This window comes from Stegodyphus dumicola, chromosome 11 (assembly GCF_044657685.1).
Source record: "Stegodyphus dumicola isolate Sdum_Otavi_A_Nest chromosome 11, ASM4465768v1".
NCBI lineage: Eukaryota > Metazoa > Arthropoda > Arachnida > Araneae > Eresidae > Stegodyphus > Stegodyphus dumicola.
Window position 1 is genome coordinate 85,663,699 of NC_140778.1, and position 17,896 is coordinate 85,681,594.

Here is a 17,896-nt window from a genome sequence, read left to right on the forward strand (position 1 = left end):
CCCGTTAATCTGCTTATCTGTAATAATCTGATTTTTGATTTCATTGTCTATTTAAACTCTTGCAAAATCTTATTTTTCCTGTGTCAAACCAAAACAACGATAATGAATTTAGTTTTTATCATTATATTTATACATTTCTTTTTCAATGAAATGTATTAAAATAGCAGAACGAAACCAGTATCTTAATATTCGGAACTTTAAGCGAATATTATTAAAAAAAATATCTTGTAAAGCCAGATGAGATTCAAATTCTTTTATAGAAAAGTTTGGAGCAATTTTGTTTGCAGTTGAAAAATTCAATTACTATAATATTCACAATTGCAAACTTTCCTTTATATTACTACTTATGTCTGTTCGGAACCTATTTCCAGTATCTTTAAATTGTTTGCAGAAATATAATATGGTTTACCTAGAATTACCTTACAGTTACCTATTATTTTCCTCTTTAGTAACTGACTCACTTTAAGAACCCGATAGCTCAAGTCCACTTCATAACAGTGACTCGTCATAGAAGTGCCGAAACTTTTATTCAAGTCGGATGCTGTTAAGATAGAAACAACCTTGAGAGGAGGCGTCAACTTGAAGTTCCGCATTAATGAACTTCTTAGAAAGCAACCTCTATAAGGATGTAGGCATTTTTACGAAGGGCACCCTTGTGCAAGTAAGGTTTGGTTTATTTGAATACGTCAGAGCCCACCTGGGCTAAGGGACACACTAGAAAAGATGCCTTCGTGGAGGGCTTTCTAAGAGAAACTGAATCGTATACACGTTACACATGGGGAAAACCATGAAAACGTCCATGCAACGAACCTTTTTTCCTGGAATCTAACCCAAGTCGGAATTACCAGTGTTGGGCAACTTAAACTCACGGCCGCTGATGGGTCTACTGCTCAAAATGATTGTATAATTACAACTAGACTTCTAATCAGCTTATTGGATCAAACAGCACTTTAATTCTATTTGATATTTTTTGAGATATTTTTAAGTGTATTCAATTAATATGGACAAGAATTGCATAAAAACATATTTTCTCAAATAATTTCTAAGATCCTTTTTAGGAGTTATAATACCATACTCTTGTATTCTAGGTCACCATCGATTTTAAAACACAGCTCTTTATTTCAGTATACCAAAAGAAAGAACAACAACAACAAACAAACAAAAAAATTCAGTTCTAAAAAAATCCTATAAATAAAAAAAAATAAAAAAATAAAAGACTATATCTAAAAGATACCACTACAATAGAATTGGACTTTCCAACAATAATAGCTTTTGTTTATCAGCAGGCACACTACTCAGCTTTCATCTGAATCAATATCAGAGTCTACCTTAGAATTTAATTCTTTTAAGTCGTCTGCGTTTTCATTACTTCGCAACGCATTGGCGTTCGAGAGATTTCCGATGCAACATTATTTATATATTTCTTGTACTACTATTAGTTTCAAAACTCTTAATACCTATTCTATTAATTTTCTTGTCTCTTCTTTGCTCATTTTCTCGGAAAATTTTAATGGAAAGCTCTCAATCAAAATTAGGCATCATATTCTTTTCTGAAGTTATCTTTAATTTGTTTAGGCCCACCAGCGGCCGAGCGGTAAAGTCGCTGAACAATGGTAGTTCGATCCGAGGTTCGAATCCCGCGCACGGGCTGGCTGCATGGGCATTTTCGTGGTTTTCCCCATGTGTAACGTGTATACGAGCCAGTTTTTCTCAGAAAGTCCTCCACGAAGGCATCCCTCCTCTTAGGCAGATAGCCCTAGTGTGCTTTGCCATAATTAAATACACCAAACACCAAACTTTAATTGGTTTATTGGCGGATAGAAGACTTTCTGCATAAAAACAGACAGTTGGATGTCGTAAGTCTTTTCATGTTCTACAATTGAATCTCAATATATTGTCACTCAGTAAAATGGAGAGGAAAAATAGCTTTGTGAGAAAATGATTAAGCATGAAAATATCACGCTTGTAAATAGGTAATAAATAATATTTCTGTTTACATAGAAAGTGTTATATTATATAACTACTAGTTATATTATATAAGAAGTTATATTATATATATAAGTCTAGTGTTATATATAACATAATTCACGTGGTCTTGTATTTTTAATTTTTTCGGCTTAGCTTTCTCATAATATTCGTCACGCGCTGCACTGCACGGGGAATAAAACAATTTACAGTTATGCAAGCAACCAATAAACTATTGGCGACAAACACTTAAGCCGCATATATAAGATTTAGATTTCTATTGAAGTAGTTTTTTTAACTGTAAAGAAATAATATTTTGAACCGTAAAATTTACAAAATGTAAAATTTAAAGTATTGAAAAGGTAGCCATTGTCATTGACCGCACATATTAATTGACTAGTCAAAGGGAACAAACCACTCCACCATCAATTAACAATAACCAAATTTAGTGAATGTGCTTCGTCTTTTATCCAAGTAAGGATCAAATTAGTTATTTTCCTAGAGTTAAATCAAAAGCTACGAACAAAAGTTAAAAATCAGAAAGAAATTAGTCTGCTTGAGCCAAAAGACTTGTCATAAACGCAAACTAAAATGAATTAGTAAGAATTTCTTAATTTAAGTTACTCGTTAAGAACTAGTAAAACGAGATCCTTACTTCAGAAAAAACATTCCCCGACGACATATCCTATGTCACGCTTTTGATATTAGAAATGCAATTTTGTCAATCAGCACAGTAGAACGGGAAATATAGTAATGTCCTCCTTTTTCGTGTGTGTGTATGAAAGTTGTACTTCTTTTCAAATATCCACTTCCTAAAGTATCCATCCAAGAAATGATTCTCTGAGAACTCAAACCATTAATACAGTAGAATTATATTAATAATATAAGTATACTACTATATAATTAATTCAGTAAAACTAAACTATGGATACAGGAATCGGGATATGGATATCGGGAAACTATGAATACAGGAATTAATAATATTGTTTGGTACTTTTCCGTTTTGCCGGCGCAGGCGATAAAGTCGCCAATAATGGTACAAATGGTGCCAAACGGAATATCTTCGCTGGTAACATTTTACGCCTCATTTTCAAAACAAGTCGCAACCTTTTTTTTATCAGATTGATTGTCTCTTTCAATACTGGCATACAATTACACAGAATTTTTACCAGATAGTTCAGTTTTATGCCCTAAGGCCATAAGTCAATTAGGATGCAATCACACCGCTCAACCGAAGGCGAAATTATAGAAATGGCAAAGTCAAGGGTTAAATTCATCATTTCTAATGAGAATGCACTAAAGAAGTAAAGCACTGCTGTTTTACATAATTTCTGAGTAAGCTATTCGTACGAATTGAAACAATTCTGGCATTTAAACTTGTATTCCAAACTAAGATTTAACTTGAAATTCATGTAGATAATTACTGAGAGGAGAATTAGATTTTTGTAGCGTAGTTTACGTGGGAGGAGATCACTTGGGGTCACGTGATACGAACCGGCGAATCAGGATGTTGAACCATGAAAGCATAGTAAATTCTTAAATTAATGTCTTTTTACAAATTTATTGTCTTTATTTATTGGCTTTTTACAAAATTTTAAACGCTATTAAAATGTTTATGGCCTTCAAAATAAAAAAATTCTTAGAACTAAAATTTGTTAACATTTTTTTATGTGCATACTGTGTGTTGTCGCCAGCTTGGCGAGATTTGCGTCGACGAAACGGAAAAGTACCCATTGTTTATACAGTACCCTTAATTCAGAGGCACAGATCGCAAATGATACTTGCGGTAAAACAATCGTTACAGGAATGGTAAATTAATATTTTACTGCACAGGTTTTGGAGTAAAATTATATTACCTACACATCGCCAATCGTTCAATAGCTCCTTTAAAATGCTGAAATTGCACTAATCCGTTATTTCAATCTCCTTTTAAAATCCCAGTTTATAAAGTGTATAATGAAATCAACTTAAAACAGAAAGCAATTTATATTTCTATTTAATCAATAAATATGCAGTACAAAGTCTGTAATCTTGACGTCCATTATCCGGAATGATCTATATTTCGGATCTCAAAGCCACAAACTTACGCATGCGCGTTTAATGTTACGCATGCGCGTTTAATGTTTACGCATGCGCGTTTAATGTTTACGCATGCGCGTTTAGCACAAAAAAACGAAGCAACATAAACAACTTACTTTGAAAGAAATGTTTAATAAAAAGGTAAACAAATAAATATTAAGCTTTTTTTTTTTTTTTTTTTGTAAATTTTGATACCCTTTAGATTATAATTGCTCTTTATTTCATAAATTACGGTTTCATATTTTTAATTGTATAATTTCTGCATGCCATCTTACCAGATTTAAATTGATGATCTATAATCCGGAAAAACCGGAATCGCCGAAGTCCCGACGAGTCCGGATTACGGACTTTGTACTGTATATGAATGTGGTCAGAGAGTAATGTAGTGTGTTTCGTTCTCTTAGATACAGCAGCGAGGAGTGGTGGCACGATGAAGCCAACCTCAAAAAATTCAAAGGCAGCCAAGGAAAGACAGGGACATATTTACTGCGCTTAACCGACTGGTGTAAGTTGCCAATAATTTTGTTGAATTACCGTCTTTTCTTTTTATAAGGTTCCCTTTTATTTGGTTCCTCTGTTTATCTGTTTTGTTTATGTGAGATATTGAAAGTATTTTTTTACCTCTTCTACCATTCCGATTTTATTGAAATTTTTCTTATATACCTGTTTGCATTGAGAAATCTCGCAGGCGCTTTTATTAAAATTTTATCAGCTCTAAGGGTCAATTTACCCAGATGCGCTATTAATTTCGTTTTGGCATATTGCGTCGTCTTCTATAAAACGGCATTTCACTTTTCAAATTGTTGCCACAAATATTAGACCCTTGCATTATATTTAAAGAAATGAAATAATGAAGAATCTGAGTGAACGTATGGTATGGTCCTCGCATTGTGATAAAACAACGTTATCTTGAGATATCAAATTTTAAATAATGTACTCCTCCACTCGAATAGGAGCATCTGGAAAGCAAAATTTGGAATTTGCTTTATTATCTATTTCATATTTTGTATTTTGTACGAATTTTTGATTAACAACTCAACGATTTCAAAGCGAGCAATAGCAAAAAAATCGGTATTATTCGGTTTCGAGGGCCATAAAAAATCGCCAAACTACTGTTGATGCCAATGATGCCAAAAATAATTGCGGCAAGAAAGGAAGTATAATAGTAAATAACTATCTAAGATTGATGTTTTAATTTACATGAAAGGTTAATTTCATACAATACTTTTTTATTATTATACTTTATATGAAAAAGGCTAAACATGACTGAATGGAAGCATAAGAGTAAATAACTACTTCAGATCATTATTATAATTTATATAAAAATTGCTAAACATAACTGAATGGATGCCTGCATCGCTATTTCGCTACCGACCTATCGCTAAAGCACAGTTTCATCTCGTTGGTTGTTCAAACGTAATTTTCTATAATGAATGATGCCTTTTCTTTGAAAATATTCTCGGTAAAGTGCAGAATCATCCACTTATTTGTTTGCCGCTTTTTACAAGGGTAAAAACAATTGGATTTTTGTCAATTTTATTTTATTTTTTAAATGAAAATAGGTCGATGTGTACATAGATAAAGTCAAGGGTGTGCGCAGTGCCATTTTTGTGCAATTCTAGGATTTTTTTTTTAAAGTGAAAATAGGTCGATGTGCACATGGATACCGAATATGTGCAATTCTTAAAAAACTCGTCAAGCAGTGGGTGATTCTGCACTTTACCCAAAATTCTATTGCCGACTTTTCGTCATGGGCAATTCCCAAATTGTTAAATCCATAGGATATCAAAAAAAGGATTTAAAATCAAAAAAGGATTTAAAAATTAAACTAGTATTTCAATGGCGTCTTAAGAAATATAGAACTACTATATAAACTTACGCAATATGAAATCAGCACGTACGTGATTTGGCGCGCATTTAAATTGGCGCGTTTGCTAGATTTGGCCCTTTTGCGCATACAATTTCGCTGCAATTTTTTTTACGGCCCTCAAAACGGAATAGTACCAATAAAACATTTTAATTTCCAGCGCGCGAGACTGTGTATAGGAAATTGTTCATCAAGCCAAGAGTGTGTAACGGAAAAGTTTTGATGCATTCTCTCGTTTCCTATACTTATATTCGGAAAAGGATTTATACTCGTTTATGAAAATATAAAATTATAAGAAGTTTGATCCTCATACGAAAACAAATTGACCGAGACATTTAATTTCAAAATTTGCAGTTTGTCATTTTCAAATTGCTTTGAGGAATCGGTTAATTCAGTTTAAATAATTGGAGGAAATAAAGTTAGAAGATGTACAGTAAAGATGTAAAGACTGCACATAATTTATGATAGGTCGCACAAGGAAGTCATGTGTTCAAGGCCGTACAAGGAAGTTTCCACATCAAATTTTTTTTATTATTATTTGTAATACCGTTGCTAGCATTTTATCTATTTTTAAGTCAAAAAATCTAATCCTTCATTGTTAAAATCACCATGACCTTATTGAAGAAGCGATCGAATTTCTAAATCAAACAGAAATATTAACGATTGGCATGATATCATAAACCGTTGGATAAATCGCAAGACCTTAAAAAAATTGATGTCACAGATACTTCACTGTTATAAGAAAAAAATCAGAAATAATATTTTTATGCTCATGAGGCAACAATTTTTTTTCTTTCTTACTTTTCCACCCCCGAAAGATAAAAAGGTGTAAAATAAACACAATTTTACGTAAATACACTTAAAAATAATAACATCTCATTATACTTTCATTTGATGATATAAGTCACTAAGTATTGCTTTAATATTAACAAACCAACAAGGCTTTATCTTATAATATAATATGTACGTCATATTTTAATGAATATCATATTGTTTTGAATTTTGTACATATGTTAATAATTTTAGTGAAATTGTCGGGTTTTTTTTTTCGGGGGGGGGTAATTTAACATGGAAAATGTACAGAAGCGAAGCTTTCCCGGAAAACTAAGAAACTTGGGCAAATCTATTTAATATTCAGTAAATGGCTACCTGGCTTAGTTGGCCAGATATCGCCAAGATGGCGATAATTTGGCAACAAAAATTAGTCGCTAAATTTGGAAAGAAATTGCCAAAAGTCGCCACACTTTGCGACTATTTGTAAATATTTTTTTCCGGTCGCTATATAACTGTAATGAGTATTGTAATTGAGTAAATGTAACTGATCACTATATGCAAATGTAACCTAGACGTAACTTTAACCATATATGTCTTCCGGTAATTTCAGAAAACAGAATTTACTAGAGATTTCTTTGCGGCCGGGAAAAAAACTACATAGGACAGAAGTGAGATTTAATTTCTGATTCGTTCTTTAGTTCAGCGTGTATTCGGAGTATTGCGATATCTTCGCTATTCTCGCTCTTTAGATGCGCTGTGCATTGCATTGTGTTTAATGTTCTTAGTAGTTTGAATTAGAATTATAGTTTGTACTTCGTGATACTGTGAAGAGCTGTACAAGTATTTTTGTCGGAAGTTTCAGAACTGGGAAGTGTTTCGTTAAATAAAATAAATTTTACCAAGCTATCATCGGTAGAGCATTCAATCTATTACGAACCCCAACGCACGCAACCATATCATAACTCACGAATCGTAATTTTTATGAATATGTATTTGAAAATGTGATTTTAATTCAATCATATTTTAATGAATAAAATGGTAATCATATTTTTAATGACTTCAAGGGTCTACTCATTAGTATTCTATTCAAATCAAATTTTACAATGGAGTTTCACGCGATCCAGTTGCGTTCAGCCAGACCTAACTAATGTTGCATTAGAGATAGCGTGCTTAGATTTAACTAATACTCCTGGAGACACCATTCTTAGTGATGGGAAAAATTAACTATGCGAAGCCTCAACTCAAGTTCCATTTCCATTGAAGCATGGTAAAAGACAGTTTTTAAATTTGTTTTAAACGCTTAAATAGGTATTATGAAGCTCAGAGTAATATTTAGTATTAGCAGAGCTTAAATTGGGCCTGAGCCCACCAGAGACTAGCTCTAGTACTTCTTAGTGTTTGGGACATATTTCTAATTCTAGCCGGAGAGCACCGGAGCCCTAAATAAGAAGGCTCCAGTACTTTTTTATGTAAATGAACAATTGTTTTAGTAGAATTTTGATCCAGAAAATTTTATTTTTAGCAATAAAATTATATGAAAAATCGCTTATTAAATTTTAATTATCTCTTTACATTTTATTTATTTACTTTAATCTTTAATTATTTTAATAAATAATAATAAATAAATTCTTTATTAATTAAATATTAATTATTAATATAAAATAAGTAATTATTAATCAATTTGATACTCATTAAGTATTTAATTTAAAAATTATTAATGTTTTTAATAGTCATTTTATTAATTTGTTTACTCTTTTTCCTCTTTCCTGACGGTCTTCCATAGGACTCTGGCACATTTAGAAATTAAGTTCTGAGTATTAGAGTTCACTTATATTAGTCAAAGAATGGTATTTTATGCTTTATTTCTCAAGCAAATTTAATTCAAAAGTTCTTTTAGTTTCTTAAAATGAAAAATTTTTTGTAAATGTAAAATGTTTAGAAAAGGTACTCCAAATGACAAACTGGGTGTTTTATATTTCTATGTGCCTCTTGGATTATCGTAAAGATATCGTTTCATTTATGACATTTTTTAAATGGTTCGTTTATGGAATTATAATGGTATGGTTTATTTATGGTATGGTTTTTTATGGTTCATTTATGGTATTTTTTTAAATTTTCACCAAAGGGCACCTTGTAATATATTTTTTCCGCTAAAATTAAGTAAGAATATAAACCAAAAAAAGGCTTGGGAATTATCTGTAACCCAGAGCTACAGTGAGTGCCAAAAATGACGATAACATGCGTATAAATATCTGTCTACCAATTGCAAACTTAACCTTAAATATTGCGAAGCTCGAGAATTGATTACTCCCACATCTCGAAAGCGAAGTACTAGAAAAATACGAAGTTACATGCTCGAGAAATGATGACATCAAAACACAGAATAGCGGACCATCATCATATTGCTCGACGAATTCCAATTTTACCTAATTTGATAATTACATTACGTAAAAATTGCTACCCAGTGTTTACTAAAAATTGTTTGTAGAAGGATATCAGCTAGATGAGCATCATAGTTAACTTCGCAAAAAACCAAAGTAATTGACACCGCGTTGGCCACCAAATTTACCTTGGCACCTACAAGAAACAGAAAGCCCACAAGTAATACAAAATGAAATGTCTTTATAAGTGAGAAAGAAAATTTAGACTGATTCCATGTGTTATAATCATACTGGTACGCGGTAAAATGCGGGAGAGGATCGACAATGCGTCTTTTTACAATGGAATGCAAATTAAAACGCGGAAAGCGAAATTAAATGAAATTCCATCTTTCAGGTAAAACTATTAGCAATTATAGAGGCAATTAAATTTGCAAAAGCATTCTCTACAACTAGCATAATATTATATAAGAGTGTATGTAACATTCTTCAAGCTATAGATGGGCAAAGTCGTTCTCCATTAAGGAGATATAGTCAATATCTGTTAACGCACTTTCCAACGGGTTCAAAACCAAAACTGCATTGGACACGTGCCCATGTAGGCACTGTGGGCAATGAGATCGCTGATCAGATAGCACGAGAGGCTTCAAACAATATTTTAACATATATTTATTTCCTTGCCTAATCCAATTTCTTACTTAAAATCTCTTTTAGAAAAAGATCTTATTGTCACAATGGAAATTTTCATCGTCACAAGAAGTCACTGGAAGAAGAACTTTCACCTTCTTAACCATCCCTTCAAGTAAATTAGTTTCTACAAATAGTGCAGTGTCTTATCTTCTGACAGCTCATGGGTCCTTTGTGGCTTACTTATTTCGCTTTGGGCTACATAACACAGACAAGTGCCTTTGTGGCTTACCAGGTACATAAGATCACTACTTGTTTCACTGTCAAATAACCACAGATCTACATTTTTAGCCTTATGGAACAAATATTGCTCGTGAATGGTTTCAGCAGATTCTCAGGAATAAATATCTTCCGCAGAAGCTTTGGACTCTAATGAACTATCTTATTATAAACAGCGACTATCTCAAGGCAGTATAATTATCATTTTTATTTGTAATTTTTTACCTATTGATGTTATTACCGTAAGTAGCAGTCACAAAAGGGGGCTTATAATCTTAATGATGATAGTTTCACGTTTATCAACTTCTTTTATTCAAAACTGTTATAATTAAAACTTTTCAGGTTTTCGTAATTTTTAGGTTTTTAAGTATTGCACATTCGTTTAATTCTTATCATATATATTTATAGGATATTTTGAAATTTATTGGTATTGAATTTCACTTCTTTTGAGGCCTTTGTGAAATTGGTTCTAAATTTCTCACTTTTTATTTATATATATAATTTAATAAAAGTAGACTAAACTACTTCATGAAGATGTTAAAATTGTGTAAAGAAATTTGTTACATTACTATTGCATTATATTATTATTTAAATTATATAAATCAAAATTAAAGATGATACCTTGCTATTTCAGAATTTTTTTTATAATTTATTTAAAATGATACTGCTAAATATATAAAAAAATTAATACGTTATAAATTATTCATATTTTTATGTCCCGGACCGACTTCTCGAGGGATAATATTCATCATCATCAAAATCTGAATAATCCAAGTGAAGTATGCCGTGTTATGTCTATATCTATGTCCTATCACTTAGTAAGAGGCAATCGACCATTAACGGCCTTTACCAATATATTATACTTGACTTTTAAATGCTTGAAGAATTGAGTAAGTTGTATCCAGTAATATGGAAGTACTTGCGCACATGCTGTGCTAGAACTCAGAGATTACTAGCGACGGAGGCTCCTGTGCCGCCGTCCGTTGAACAAATGAGGCGCTCATGTGGCGCCATCTATGATTAGTAGGGATGAAAAGCATTTTAGTTGACTGGAGCTCTGGTTGCGCCATCTCTTGCAGGATGTATTGTAAGGCATTTTTAAAATTTCATAAAAATTATTCTTCTGATAAGCAATAATTGGAAAGTAAAATGATGAAAAACACAATTTGCAGTAGCAGTACATTGAAACGTTTCACAAGAATAAACACTATTTACACACAAAGTCTACCTGCTTTGGCAGAAACAAAGTCCATAGCGCTTTGTAATTTGATAAGTAAAACCACAAGTAAATAAAATGAAGTAAAATCTTGGCTAAATAAAAAGAAAACGAAAATATATATATTACCACCGACTATTATTGTGAATAGTGCGGGGCCTCTTGTGGCGTTGTTCATTTGTGAAATCATAATTTCCACTATACCGTGTTTCTTTCAGTATTAGCCTTTAAGCATTTAAAGATAAAAATAAACTACACAATAAAATGAAATGTAAATTAAAGTAGAAAAATGGGAAAATATGGACATTATTTCCGTCACTTCTGATTTCATTTGATTCGCATATTTAGAAATCACATCACTAGGATACTATTAAATAATTTAAGATATTTTAGAAGCAAGATGGCAAGATGTATAAATGCAAAACAGCAAAACACAATCTATTTTTAATTTTCTTTCTATACTTTTAAAATCTTTCGCGTTTGTTTGTTTGTAACATTATCTCCTCCGGAACGGCAGGGAGTTGAGTTTCGAGAGATATAGTCCCGGATTCCAAAAAATTCTAAGAAACCATTTCGATCATTCTCATCTTCGTACAACTTTAATTGGCTGAAATATTAATGAAAAACTCCGAAAATGCTGATTTTCGCAATCATTTTTCCGAGTGGCACCAGTCGAGCGCGCTGGACGTAAAAATGCTTTTATTCGGAAAAGTGCTGCCACTGTTCTGTTTCAAATCATAGAGTTTGTTAGACAAAATTTGTAAGTTTTACAAAATATAAAATAAAATTAGCATTCTCAAAAATATTAAATATATTATTACTGTATATGATTGTATTCTGACGTCGAAAAAAGCACGCGATTGCACGTGGCGTTATAATATTTCGAAACATTTTTAGCCCAAAGGGATAATTTGCACATAACGACTATTAATTTCGTTTTCATATTTTGCATTGATTCACTATAAATGGCGAATCACTTTTTAAATTGTTGACAGCAAATATTAGAGCCCTATATTATATTTAAAGAAATTAAATAATAAAGAATCTGCATAAATGTATGTATGTTTCTCGCAATGTAATAAAAGAACGGTACCTAAAGCCATCAAATTTTGAATAACGTAGTCCTCCACCGAATATGGGCATCTGCAAGCTCTAATTTCGAATTTGAAATTTTTTTATTATCGACTTCATATTTTGTAAAACTTTAACAAATTTTTTATTAACAAACTCAAACATTTTAAAGCAAGCAATGGCGCGGGAGATCTTCAGCGCGGGAGACTGTGCGCGGGAAATTCTAAAGATATGCTCTTTTTAAATATCTTTTAAATATTTTGTGATACTGCTGTTGAATTGAATTTTATGGTTTAAGCGCGAAGAACATGTTATTTAATTCATAAATGTAACACACAAAACGTTAAAAACACACAAATTTGAGCATAATGCAAAATCCTAAAACTTTCAGATTTAAAAAAAATTTTTTTCGTTAATATCAGCATTTTAAATAAATGCATTTGAAATTTTAAATGTTGCCAGCAGCAGAATGCTGTTGGGAACTCTTTTGTCTCAGGTTAGGATAACTGAGACGATATATGAGACGATATACTATTATTGCCCCGTTAATTCTTTTATTGATATTAAAAAAAAGTTGTTATGTTACATTAAATTTAAATCATATGTCATATGTATTAACCTGAAGTGTCAAAAGTTTTTGTTCCCTGGTTTGGCAATAAAAAATTATTTGCGAATTCGTTGCTGCTTGGAAAGAATGAACTGATTTTATTCATATCGAGATGCTTTCATTCATTTTCTTTTCAGGTGTACATAGAACTTATAAATTTTGTTTGAGCCTCAACCCACTAAAATTTTGTAACTTTTAATATTTTTTTCTGAACAAAATTAACTTAAAAATTTGTTTCATTACTCAAGCAATAATTGAAATAAATGAGCAATTATATAAAATCTGGAGAAATACTAATTTTAATTATTTTTTTCAATGTTCGTAGTAAGGGACGTTAGCACGTAAATGTGAAACAATAACCGGTATATCGAATTAATGATGAAATGAATGGTATGAGGTTTACGATAAAGCAATTCCTTTAAGTTTTTCTGGCATATTTGCATGACGTCACTTTCTTCCTCAAGTTAAATGACGTCACATGCAGCCTACGCCTGTCATAATATTCCGCCTCCAATCTTTCTTTTCACGAATTTACTTTAAATTTGAGAATCATGTCTAATAAACCAGTTTGTTTAAAAAGCGAAAGTGAAAAAGATGCGTCATATGCTGTGGGCTTCTCCCAGAGTCCCTGTGGTCTCCCAGAGTTACAATAGCGGAATTGGCCCTGTGGGCCAATTCCGCTATTGTAACGTCATAAACGGAAGGCCACAACATCCGATCTCACCTTCGGATGAAATTTTCGACCGAATTCTTTCGACATGTTTCGGGAAAATGCAGACGAACTCGTTCTAGGACATTGGGTGGCGTTGCTTTCTATTCTTTTGTTTTCCACCTTTTTTCTTCTTTAACAAAAGCATTTTTATGTTATATTTTATTTATTTATTTTTATCATAATCATTTGAACCAGGAAATTTTTGTTTTCTGACTTCCTGTTAAGAGTTTAATAAATTAATTAACAAATTTTCACTTCTTTCCCCTCTCATTAGAAATACTATCTCCGTCTATCAAATGGCAATTAATTATAACGACTCGAAAAATTTGTAACTAAATTGTATAACATTTAACGTGTATTTTTGCATTAAGTATATAACATATACTTAATGCATTATTTACATTAAGTATATGTTATATACTTAATGTAAATAATACAGTATTTTATGCTTCATACTTAACAACAACAACAAAAAAAAAAAAAAAAAAACCCTCTCATTTAATAAATGAGAGTATTTTTAATTATAGTCTTTTTACTATTTATTTTGAGCATATTAAAGTTTGAACATTTGTTCTGTTGCCTGATTTGCTTGATCTATCGGTTGAATAACATTAATTCTTAACATTACAGGTTAAATAATAATAATATAACGACAGACTTATGATAATTTCAAATGATACGCCCAACTAATAATATACAACTCCTCCATATGTTCGACTAACTTCCGCTAAGCGACCATCAGCTCAATAATGTGAACCATTCTTTGTTAAAACTATTGACATTGCAACTTAAATAATAATAATAAAAACATACTTATGATAATTTCAATTGATACACTCAACTAATTATGCCAAACTTCGCTACTCTCAATTAATAATGTGCAAATTCGCCGTACGTCCGAATAACTTCAGATAAGAGACATCAAATGAATAATATATAGGAGTCTTTGTTAGAATTATTGGCATTACAACTTACATAATTATAATAAAAACAGACTTATGATAATTTCAGTTGATACATTCAACTAATAACATTTAACTTCTCCATATGTCCTAATAATTTCAGCCCAGCGGCCTAACTCAATATTGTGTGCAATTCTTTGTTAAAATTATTGATATTACAATTTAAATATTAAGTGTAAAAACATATTTATGATAATTTCAGTTGATAATACTCGAGTAATAGTGCAACTTCGCTATACGTCAGATTAACTTTAGCTAAGCGACATTAAATCAATAATGTGTACTATATTTTGTTTGAGTAATTGACATTATAACTTAAATAATAATGATAAAAACAGATTTATGATAATTTCAATTGATTCACTGAACTAATAATGTCCAACTTCGCTATACTCAACTAATAATGTGCAAATTCGCTTTACGTCCGAATAACTTCAGCTGAGCGACATCAAATCAACAATATGCATGATTCTTTGTTAGAATTATTGATATTACAACTTAAATAATAATAATAAAACACTTATGATAATTTCGATTGATACACTCAATTAATAACGTGCAACTTTGCTTTGTCTCCAAATAACTTCAGATAAGCGACGATTAGCTCAATAATTTGTACCTTTTTTGTTTAAACTATTGACATTGTAACATTAATAATAATGATAAAAACAGACTTATATTTTTTAATTGATACATACATCTAATAAAATGCAACTTCGCTGTACGTCCGAATAACTTCATCTGAGCGACATCAAATCAATAAAGTGAATGACTCTTTCTTCTTAAAATTATTGGCATTACAACATGCATAATAATAAGAACAGACTTATGATAATTTCAATTGATACACTAAATTAATAATGTGCAATTTCGTTCGAATAACTTCAGCTTAGCGACGATCAACTCAATAATTTTTAGGATTCTTTGTTAAAATTATTGATATTACAACTTAAATAATAACGATAAAAAGACTTATGATAATTTCAATTGATAAGAATCAAGTAATAATGTGCAACTTCGCTGTACGTCCGAATATCTTTAGCTAAGCGACATCAAATCAATGATGTGTACGAGTCTTGGATAAAAGTATTGGCATAACAATTTAAAGAGTAATGATAAAAACAGATTTATGATAATTTCAGTTGATACTCTCAACTAATAATATGCAGCTTCTCCATATGTCCGAATAACTTCAGCGAAGCGACCATCAGTTCAATAATGTGCAAGAATCTTTGCTAGAATGTGTTTAGCCAGACACATTTTTATAGGTCTCTATAACGCAGCCTTCTCTTTTCAGCGAATGTGAAGAATTTGCATATTACATAAGTAAGTAAAATTCTTGTAAGTGTTCAAAAAGATTTAAATCTGCACTTTCGGATGTCATTGCAGTACTTGGACATCAATAAAATACTTGCCGAACTAGCTCTACGTCACCCATGCAAAATGGACTTCATATCATACCACTAGTGCAAAACTTTGCCACAGAAGGAGGGTGGTATTCATAAAGAAAAGCAAATTTTCTTCAGATTTCTCAGCATAGCGTTAAACTTCAGTTTACACTAATCATTCTTACGCACTTCACCAGACAAAATGTCACACTGTGACAAATGTTTGCATAGCACAATCCCATAGAATGATTCCATAACTCCGTGTAATTTGCTTCATCTACGAATACTTCCACCTGCTCGAAACATCTGTAAACGAGGTTATTTTATATGGCTACAAGGATTTCGTGTATTCTATGTAATTATTGGGCCATTATTTTTATTTGTGATTTGCATATGGGCAGTGAAAGAATATTTTCCTGGATGACATTATTTTGGATTTGAAGCAACTGCTTGATGTCGACATTTTGTAGATGTAGTTTGGTTTTCTTATTTTCGTTTGTAGACGTAGTTTGGTTTTCATTATTTTCATCTGTAGACGTAGTTTAATTTTTATTATTTTTGTCTGTAGACGTAGTTTGATTTTTCTTATTTTCGTTTGTAGACGTGATTTGATTTTTCTTATTCTCAGTGGTCTCTTCCCTTTCATAAAAATGAATCTTGTCATTCATTCTAGAAATCCTTGTAGCATTAATTATCCAATAGCCCAAAGAGGATATTTTCTAGTCCGAGTAAAGCGCTTCACCTGATACCATGATCATACCATTTTGGAAGAAGGTTCCCAAACTCCATGATACTCTATAGTAGGGAATATCAGGAATAGTACGCTCTATACGAGGGGTTCTCAATCAGGTGGAAATCTTCCCTGGGGGGAATTTCCTAGCTTCAGGGTAAGAATGCGGTCTACCTTTTAAGTATTTAGTTTTAGTTTATGGGTAGAAAAAAATATTTTTATTTAAGGTTTTGCATTTATCAACATTTTCTCTGCTTTTTTTCTTGTTTAATTTATAAAACATATTAAAAATAATATAAATTTATTTAAATTTATATGTATTTTTCGAGTTTTGGAAAAAGAGGCGTCTAGCAGTTTGTGAAAGGACTGCATGGGGGGGGGGAAAGGTTAAGAACTGCTGCTTTATATACTGGTTTGATATAAAGCTTGAAGACAGGAGTATTGAAATGGAATACGATATGAATATCACCTTTAAATCACAGCCCACCAGCGGCAGAGCGGCAAAATCGCTGAGCACTGGCAGTTCGGTCCGAAGTTCGAATCCCGTGAACGGGCTGGCTGTGTGGGTGTTATCGTGGTTTTCCCCATGGGTAACGTCTGTACGAGCTAGTTTCCCTTAAAAAGACCTTCACGAAGATATCTCTTCTCTTAGGCAAATAGCCCTTGAATGCTTTGCCATAATCAATTAAACCAAAAAAAAAAAAAAAAAAAAAAAAAAAGGTGGTTGCGATCTTGTCCGACCTATGAACACCCATTTTTCTAATATACCGCTGATCTTTAACCGGATAGACATATGCCTGATATGCGTTTATTACTTTTGCGCATGGAAACCTAAAAGATTCATCAAAATCAGACTGCTCTGTCTTTCTGTTTACCCATGGAAAATCATGCTAATGATCTAGGTTTAACAAACCTACTTTGAAGCACGCAGTTATCAAGCTTCTAACTGTTAAATCTTGCGTTCTTGATTTCACTGCACCCTATTTGTGGTAGAATGGTAACTGCAAGGTAAACGTAAGCCTAATGTTCACGCATACTGTTTTGATATCCTTTCCAATTGTTTAAGCCTTTGCTATAAATTATTTGAATGAAGAATTTCCTCAAATGTTTACTCCAAAGCTAATCTGAAACAAATGAGTTTGAATGTCTTTGTGTTCTTGTTACACAATTCCAGATAATGATGGAAAAATTTTTTTACTTACAAAAAATATGTAAACGTATAAGTCATAAACGAAATGGAT

The 17,896-nt window shown here is 31.8% G+C and overlaps 1 protein-coding gene across 1 annotated transcript in view; it reads left to right on the forward strand.

Moving 5' to 3' along the window:
* Positions 1-17,896, forward strand: part of LOC118187697 (uncharacterized) — a 532,717-nt gene that overhangs the window by 445,459 nt on the left and 69,362 nt on the right. The window contains exon 3 of the mRNA XM_085826955.1: positions 4,449-4,549. Coding sequence (XP_085683081.1) covers positions 4,449-4,549 — 101 coding nt within the window. The remainder of the gene's footprint in view (positions 1-4,448; positions 4,550-17,896) is intronic.